Source organism: Malus sylvestris, chromosome 8, assembly GCF_916048215.2.
Source record: "Malus sylvestris chromosome 8, drMalSylv7.2, whole genome shotgun sequence".
In the NCBI taxonomy this organism is placed as follows: domain Eukaryota; kingdom Viridiplantae; phylum Streptophyta; class Magnoliopsida; order Rosales; family Rosaceae; genus Malus; species Malus sylvestris.
Genome location: NC_062267.1, coordinates 28,344,846 through 28,354,475, shown reverse-complemented (window position 1 = coordinate 28,354,475; position 9,630 = coordinate 28,344,846). Strand labels below are relative to the sequence as shown.

Sequence of the window (9,630 nt, the reverse complement as noted above, 5' to 3'; positions counted from 1 at the left end):
CCTTTACTAGGCCAGATATTGCATATGTTGTTAATACAGTATGTCAGTTTATGAAGTCTCCAATGGAAATGCATTATGCAGCAGTCAAACGCATACTCCGTTATCTTCAAGGCACACAACACCATGGGATTCTATATTCAGCAGCTAAGGAAACAACATTAACTGCGTTTTCCGATGCTGATTGGGCGGCTGATATCAACACTAGAAGGTCGATAACAGGCTATGTTGTGTATCTGGGTAACAATCCCGTGTCTTGGCAATCAAAGAAACAATGTTCAGTCTCGAGGAGTTCAACAGAGGCTGAATATAAGGCTCTTGCTCACACTGCAGCTGATGTTGCTTGGGTGAGGGGAATACTGAAGGATCTTGAAGTGTTTTTGTCTTCACCTCCTACAATTCATTGCGATAATATGTCGGCCATAGCTCTTACTGCGAATCCTGTATTTCATTATCGCATAAAGCATCTTGACACGGATTTTCATTTTGTGCGTGAACGTGTTCAACAAGGAGATCTAGAAATGGTGTACATTCCAACTGAGAATCAAACTGCCGATGTTCTTACAAAAGGTTTGCATAGTCCAGCCTTTCTTCGACACTGTTACAATCTTAGGCTGAGTACCCCAGCCACGATTGAGGGGGGATGTTGACTGAGATGGATCAATGGTTAGATGGAGTGCCAGCTCATTACTTCAATCAACGGTTAGAATATCAAAACAGTTTATAGTTAGTTAGTTAAAAGAGAAAGCTTGCTAGCTAAGACTGAACACATATTGTAATTCAGTTAGTCAATTCTAAAGATCAATACAATTTCTTTCTTCTTCATTTCTCTCTTTCCTTCTTTCGTCTCAGTTTTCTGGTTCTTCTCTGATACTCATAGTGTTGGTCTTAGAGTGTTATCACATTTCTAATATTTTATGGCGATAAAAAATAAATAATTGGATGAAAACGACAACGGTTGGTCAAAAGCAAAAGATTCGTGGTTGACAAAGTACACCAATCATGCATGTATTGCTTTGCATCCATCTCTCGGGGTGGACTATTCACCAGTCACTCATTTGAAAATTATTTCTAAAAAAGATATCATTCTAATACCAAGTTATTTAGTCATTCACGGATATATGAAATAAATAAAAGAATAATCACGAACATAAACGAAAATAGAAATATTTTTGAGTGGGGTCAACTTTGAATAAAAAATTATATTAAAACTTTAATACATGCTATTATTTTATTGTCCAACAACATAATTTTGAGTAATTGGTGTTTAGAACGGTAATATTGTAGAGATAATACTTACGTACTTACTCTTTTTTTTTTATTTTGGTCCAATCATATTTTAACACATGTTTTATTTTATTGTTTTAAAAAAGTAGACGATTTGAGTTTTAAAAAACAAAGAGCATATGACATATTTTGATTGAACAAAATAAAAAAAGTGAGTATCTGAGGAACTCACCTAAGTGCCATCCATATTGTAAATTATTAGCTAGTGGAAAAACTACTTGGCTCGGAAGGGTAAGAGATGGAAGTTACAAGATCGGAAAACCGATGTCGCTTAGACTATCAATCACAATATGTGTGAGGATATGAATTAAAGAGTGAGAACAATTATATGTTGGAATTGAATGCTCCGACAAGAAAGGTATTTGGTGAATATATAGAGATGAGATACCCTTTTTGGAGGAGTTGTATTCTTCAGGGGAAGTTACAACTTTTCCTATTGAATACAACTGTTCAATTATATCCAGCAGTCATATCCTTTAGAATTAATTAATTAAATAATAAATGATTGTATTACTTTCTTTATTGATTAATCAACTTATTCAACTACAATCATATGAATATTAGTTTACTAGTATTATGATGTATCTTCACACAGGATTACACATATTGTGAAAACTATGTCATCATAATCATATTGCAACATAAGAGGGTATAAAAAGTATAGAAGATCAGAGCATATTTTAAGTTGAGTCTTTAGAGCAACTCCAGTGTAGGAGCCCTCCCCCTAGGCTATTCACTATTTAATCCACCTAGTGAACAGTAACTGCCCTTAATGAATAGTAATTGCCGTGACAATTGCCTTTTGCATCTTCACCCCTGCATTGAATAACCCTGGCAATTGGTAATAAAATATTTTTTTTTTATTTATAATTAATATTATATTATTTACTTTGTATAAATTAATATTATATATTCCTCCTTCTTCCTTTTCTCTACAGATTTCCTTCTTCTTCTCTGCAGATTTGGTTCTGCTTCTTCTTCAATTATTCATCTTCTTCTTCACTTCCTTCTTTCTTCTTCGTTTGTTTATCGGAAAACTTCTTCAATTATGCATCTTCTACATCTTCTCTGACAACCATCTCCGAGGAAGTCACAACGCCAGCTTCGAGAAAGCACGATGCCGACTTCGGGAAAGCCCACGATGTTGACTTGGCCTTTAAAGATGACGAAGCTTCGAAGGATGACGGAGGTCGGGTAGCTGCAAGGTTGAGGCCCAGAAATGCAAAGGAGATTATGGCTGACGTCGCCGGGACGTTAACCTTGCGTCAGGATGCCTTCGGCTCTCGGGCTGGCAATCGCTGCCAGGCTTGTCGCTCGGGCATGGCTTGTCCCTCGGGCTCGCATACGCTAGACCACATTCCCCGACCTATTCGGTCCTGTTCCGCAGCCTATCCCTCGAGCAGAAGCTCCCGCTGGAGCTGCTCTTAGACCGAGACTCATTTATGAATATATAGGAATTTTATAGCTTTAATTGGAGCATTTTATGGGAAAAAAAATTTTAAAAAATCAAAGTTGAGTAGGGAAAACTGTCTCAGCGGGTATATTCTGCCCTCGATCGTGAATATGTTGATTATGGTTGACAAACTAGGGATAGAAAGTTCTGAGGTGGAACAGTTCCATGTTTGACCAAAAACAAGAAACGAAACAGCACCATGCCACCATGCATTCCCAGGTATGGTCCTAAGCAAAAATATTACTCTTACCATATACTTGAACTATTATTTGTATCATTTGTTTAATAGAGATGATACATACATGTTGCTGAGTCCTATCTCTATTAAAAATGGTACATTAATAATACAAATAAGTAATAAATGATAAATGTAGTATTAGTCGGTCATAAGATATCATTCTGAACGTTGCAAGTGGTAACTGCCAAGTGCCAGCCAGCTGACCAGATAAATATATAGATAAAGAGTTGATCTTTTCTCTTCTGGTTGACCCCCATACATTTGTAGCCCCATTTTGTTTACCCTCGCATATTATACTTGCATATAATTTAATATCTACGCGTTTAATAATTTGACCAGCTCCTATAAATACCTGAGGCTTCATTCTCTCCAACACACACAGAGCAGATTACAGTACTCACACAGCCTAAAGCACTTTTGATCGAGAGAGTGAAAATAATCCCTTTCCCTCGCTAGCTATATATATTATTTCTCCAAACTACAAGCTGCGTCTAGCTTGCAATATATACACACACATCCTTTAACCACAAACTGTCACACAACATGAGCTCCTCCAAATTGTTACTAATGTACTTTCTACAGCTACTTGTTGGTTTTGCTACCACCTTGGTGATGGTGCAAGGCCAAGGCCAACTTACGCGCGTTGGATTTTATTCGCGTACATGTCCCACGGCAGAATCTATTGTCAAACAAACAGTTCAAACTCATTTCAACTCCAACCCTTCCGTTGCTCCTGGCTTGTTAAGGATGCACTTCCATGACTGCTTTGTCCAAGGTTGTGATGCTTCTGTCCTTCTTGACGGCCCTAATACTGAGAAAACCGCCGGGCCCAACCTCGGTTTAAGAGGTTCGGAAGTCATTGACGATGCAAAGACCAAGCTTGAAGCTGCATGTCCCGGGGTTGTTTCCTGTGCAGATATTCTCGCTCTTGCGGCCCGTGATTCCGTGGTTCTGGTAAGTATTAATTTGATGGAAGCTCTTGTGTGCTTGTTAATTTTAAGTTGATATACCGTTAAAAACTGAGTCATACACTAATATTAAAACACTAACTGAAGGAATGCATAATTACATTCTACGTTTGGGAATAACATTGCTCAATATTTATGTATCTAGCTAAATTATAATGTCTAGTTAATTAATCATCTCCTTCTAATGTACATAAATTTAATTCTACAGACCAAAGGATTCACTTGGAATGTGCCTACTGGAAGAAGAGATGGACGAGTTTCGCTGGCAACTGAGACTACTAATTTGCCTGGCTTTAGAGATTCCATTGATGTACAAAAGGCCAAGTTCCAAGATTTAGGTCTCAACACTCAAGATCTTGTCACGCTAGTTGGCGCACACACCATTGGCACCTCAGCTTGCCAGTTCTTCAGGTACAGACTGTATAACTTCACCACCACCGGAAATGGCGCTGACGAAACAATCAACCCTTTATTCCTTGCTCAACTACGATCAATTTGCCCTGAAAATGGTGACGCGGCCAGGCGTGTTGATTTAGACACGGGCAGCGCAAGTCGATTCGATGCAACTTTCTTCACAAACTTGAAGAATGGTCGTGGGATACTTGAGTCGGATCAGAAGTTGTGGACCGACGCCACCACTAAAAGTTTTGTCCAACGGTTTTTGGGCGTGAGAGGCTTACAAGCATTGAATTTCAACGTCGAGTTCGGAAAGTCGATGGTAAAAATGAGTAACATCGGTGTAAAATCTGCCACAAATGGTGAAATCCGCCGCATTTGTTCTGCAGTCAACTAACGAAATGACCCAGATTGTTGGATATTTCTACTAATTAATTAGTTCATTATTTTGTCGGCACAATCAAGCCATGTTGTATTACTGTCTTTTCGTTTCTCATGTGTCTTCGAAGAGAAAGATACTTTGAGCTCATATTATCGTTTCTGTAAGCTGTTAAATGTATCATTCTTTTAATTGAAAGTCACATATTTCAAATACATTTTACTTTTCTTGCATAGTACTGTGTTTATTTTACTGGATAATGTGTATATGATAGGGAATCTAACCTTTAAGGACATAGACAACTTTAAAAAACAAAACTTCAAGACCACGAACGAGTTTTCAGTTTTCAATGCCAAATTGAAGAAATGGTGATTATCGGTAGGTTTCCTGATGTGGGACGAACAAAGAAAGGATGAGTAAGCGGTGATATGACAATCTTATATTACATTAGTTAGTTTCATTATAGTTTATTCTTTTAATAAGATGCTTTATTAAACATCATAAGATAGTACACATGATAACATAATCCAAACATGAATATCATGAACTAAAGTTGTGTCTTAATTGAAAGACATGCTACCTGATTAATATCAAGGGGCTTAAACAAAAAAGTCTTTCAAATATCAGCACAACTAACTATAGATACAAAGTCTTCGAAGAAAGAATACATCAAGCGGGATTATCTACGCTAATGATGTCGATCTTGGTAAAAATAAATAAATAAATAAATTCCACTTAGAAAAAAATTTTGAGATAGAAAAAAAAAAAAGAGAGCCGCACATGCTTGAAGTACAATATAAACCAACTTTATCATTAGTCTGCACCACTTCCATGACAGCAACACTAGTAAGAACATCCTCAATGTTAACTCCAAACGTCATCAAATTATTAAGAAGTCTTCCAGAAGAAAACCCATGTAGAACAAAACACTGGGCCAGGGAAAAGAGCGCCGCAAACTTACATGAATTGAGTCATAAGCTTGTTTCCATTACAGTAATTCAGGGTTACATTCTATTAATAATCTTTCATTATGTTGATTTTTTTTTTTTTTGAACAAACGATATGTTCAATATGTTGATTTGATTAAGTAAAGTTATTCACGGTCACATTTTACTATTATATAATATAGATTACACTGATGCAGTAGAGTTAGTGTGAGGGTATATTGGCCGCTCGAGCAATATTATATTAAAGGTGTTTGCACCATACTTGACCAATCTCGAAACTACTGAGTACCGGTCAACGTTATACCGTCAAGGACCCAGAAGAGCTTCCCTTCAACCAGGAGACCAATCACAATGTGACACGTGACATCAGAAGCCAATCACAGCGCGACACGTGTCAACATCAGAAGCCAATCACAACACAACACGTGTCAATGTCAGAACAAAACTAGAAACTCTCTTCTATAAATAGGGATCATTCTCCCACAATAATTTCTAATGTCATTTTGTACTAAACTATTCACTAGAACTCACAAAATGAGAGCTTGAACCTATGTATTTGTGTAAACCCTTCACAATTAATGAGAACTCCTCTACTCCGTGGACATAGTCATTCTGGGTGAACCACGTATATCTTGTGTTTGCTTCTCTGTCTCTATTCATTTACATATTTATCCTCACTAGTGACCGAAGCAACCAAGCGAAGTCACAAAACCTGACACTTTCTGTTGTACCAAAGTCCTCACTGATTTTGTGCATCAACAAAAGGTAATTTAGATATACCAATCCATATGGTACTAAATGAAAACCCTAGTCTGCAGAGAGATATAGTAAAAAAAGAAAGAAAAAAAATCCTCCGGCAGCGTGTCAGAGACCATTCCTCTTGGTCTCTTCTTTTTATTTCCTTCGTGTTTCGCCTACCTTTTAACTACCATTAGTTCTTGGTTGTGGTCACTCTCTAGGTTATGATGCTCAAACTAGAATCTATGAACAATGGTTGTTGTTTAGAGTTAAGGTGGTAGCTTTTGTATTTCTTTTGATTTTGTGAGCATGCAAAAAGGACTATGAGGAAGAAGCTTGACATTTATTGAAGATAACAAATGACAGTGCTTCTTGGCTAATGATTGTATTATTATCATAGAGTGTAGTCTTTTTGTCATGCTTCCTTTACAATTTTAATCTTCGTAAGTGTTATCTTTCATGTCGGTAGGATTTGTATCGTATTCCTTATAATCAATTTGTAATTGTAAAGGTATGATGTTTGTTTTGGCTTATGTGACATGTCTTTTCTAGATTTACGTACGTTCTTTATCGGTTTTAATTAAGTTTCATTTGATTTAAAATAAAAATCCATATGGTATATGAATCACTATAGTTGTATATATATTTGAATCTGACTTGGCGCCATAACAGTCTTCACCAAATCCTTGTTCGTAGTCATCTCCTCCATCCATGCAGATTGACGTCCCTCTTTATGCAATATTTTTCTAGTATTTTATGGCGGTGATTTTAAAAAAATGATTGGCTGATACGACTATGGTTGGCAATTAGTCAAAGATACGCGGTATAGTACACCCAATAAAACAGGTTAGGATCGGAGTCACATGCATACTTATAAAAAAATTCAAAGATTTAAACAATCTTTAAATTATTATTTAGAGATATTTTTTTACAAAAAATTAGATAAATTTAAAATTATTAAGAAATTTATTTATAATAAAAAAATAGATGAATTCGATTAAATAAAAATCTAATATGACAATCATTGAATCCAGCGATTATATAGTTTCAATTTTGAATCTTTGAAAAAAAACCTAAAAAGAAAATAGTTGAACCTACAAAATACATTGCGGAATGAGTTTGTGTCAAAAATTTGATACCCACTACCCTAACCCATATATATGTGGTTGACAAAGTAGGAGTAGAAAATTCAAAAGTGGACAGCTCCAAGTTTGACCAAAAACAAGCGAAGGAACAGCACCATGCATTCACGGGTAACTGCCAAGGGCGAGCCAGCGGATAAGATAAATATATGGATAGAGTTGATCTTTCTTCTTCTGGTTGACCCATGCATCATTGCATCTTGTAGCCCGACTTTGTTTACCCTCACATACATACATGCATATAATCAGTTTCTCCTCCGCGTTAGCTCCTATAAATACTTGAAGCTTGAAGGCTTCATTCACTCCAAAACACAACCAGCAGATTACAATACTCACAGAGCCAAAAGCACTTTGTTTCACAGCAGATATCATCTTCCTACTAGCAAAGCCAAAAGCTACAAGCTGCGTCTAGCTTGCACTATATACACATCATTTTAACCACCGAACTGTACCACAACATGAGCTCCTCCAAATCATTGTTACTGCACTTTCTACAGATTCTTATCGTTGGTTTGGTGGTGCAATGCCAAGGCCAACTTACGCGCATTGGATTCTATTCGCGTACATGTCCCACGGCAGAGTCTATTGTCAAACAAACAGTTCAAACTCATTTCAACTCCAACCCTTCCGTTGCTCCTGGCTTGTTAAGGATGCATTTCCATGACTGCTTTGTCCAAGGTTGTGATGCTTCTGTCCTTCTTGACGGCCCTAATACTGAGAAAACCGCCGGGCCTAACCTCGGTTTAAGAGGTTCGGAAGTCATTGACGATGCAAAGACCAAGCTTGAAGCTGCATGTCCCGGGGTTGTTTCCTGTGCAGATATTCTCGCTCTTGCTGCCCGTGATTCCGTGGTTCTGGTAAGTATTATTAATTTGATTGCAGCTCTTGTGTGCTTGTTAATTTTAAGTTGATATATCGGTAAAAACGGATAGTCATACACTAATATTAAAACACTAATGGAAGGAATGCATAATTACATTCCAAGTTTGGGAATAACATTGCTCAATATTTATGTATCTAGCTAAATTCTAATGTCTAGTTAATTAATCATCTCCTTCTTATGTACATAAATTTAATTCTACAGACCAAAGGATTCACTTGGAATGTGCCTACTGGAAGAAGAGATGGACGAGTTTCGCTGGCAACCGAGACTACTAATTTGCCTGGCTTTAGAGATTCCATTGATGTACAAAAGGCCAAGTTCCAAGATCTGGGTCTCAACACTCAAGATCTTGTCACGCTAGTTGGCGCACACACCATTGGCACCTCAGCTTGCCAGTTCTTCAGGTACAGACTGTATAACTTCACCACCACCGGAAATGGCGCTGACGAAACAATCGACCCTTCATTCCTTGCTCAACTACGATCAATTTGCCCTGAAAATGGTGACGCGGCCAGGCGTGTTGATTTAGACACGGGCAGCGCAAGTCGATTCGATGCAACTTTCTTCGCAAACTTGAAGAATGGTCGTGGGATACTTGAGTCGGATCAGAAGTTATGGACCGACGCCACCACTAAAAGTTTTGTCCAACGGTTTTTGGGCGTGAGAGGCTTACAAGCATTGAATTTCAACGTCGAGTTCGGAAAGTCGATGGTGAAAATGAGTAACATCGGTGTAAAATCTGCCACAAATGGTGAAATCCGCCGCATTTGTTCTGCAGTCAACTAACGAAATTACCCAGTTTGTTCTAATTAATTTATTAATTGGATTCATTTTTATTTTGTTGGCACAATCAAGCCATTTTGTATTACTTTCTTTTCGTTTCTCATGTGTCTTCAAAGAGAAAGATACTTTGATCTCATTCTTTGGTTTCTGTGAGCTGTTTAAAATCATTCGTTCAATTGAAAGTTATACAGGCTTAATTTTTAGTTATGATACCCGTACTTTTAATCAAATCTCATTTTAGCTCCGGACGCTTTATATTGACTCACTTTACACCTGCAATCTATCTCCGTACTCCACTTTACCCTTACACTCTATATTGTCTCACTTTAATACCTACACTTTTCCTCAATGTCCCACTTAATCTTATTTCGTCAAATAAGCTAAAAGGGGCTGTTAATTGTGATAACGTGACATGGACA

At 37.4% G+C, this 9,630-nt stretch overlaps 1 protein-coding gene across 2 annotated transcripts; it reads left to right on the top strand.

The window, feature by feature from the left end:
• The first annotated feature begins 3,366 nt into the window (after positions 1-3,366).
• Positions 3,367-9,412, top strand: LOC126632997 (peroxidase N1-like). Of its 2 annotated transcripts, XM_050303543.1 has the most exons (3): positions 3,367-3,929; positions 4,152-4,354; positions 8,833-9,412. In XM_050303543.1, the coding sequence occupies exons 1-3, from the start codon at positions 3,519-3,521 to the stop codon at positions 9,212-9,214; spliced, it is 996 nt and encodes a 331-aa protein (XP_050159500.1). In that variant the 5' UTR covers positions 3,367-3,518; the 3' UTR covers positions 9,215-9,412. The 2 variants fall into 2 exon arrangements, with proteins under 2 accessions (XP_050159500.1, XP_050159501.1); XM_050303544.1 differs by lacking the exons at positions 3,367-3,929; positions 4,152-4,354 and adding an exon at positions 7,739-8,402 and having other exon boundaries at positions 8,630-9,412.
• The last annotated feature ends 218 nt before the right edge of the window (positions 9,413-9,630 follow it).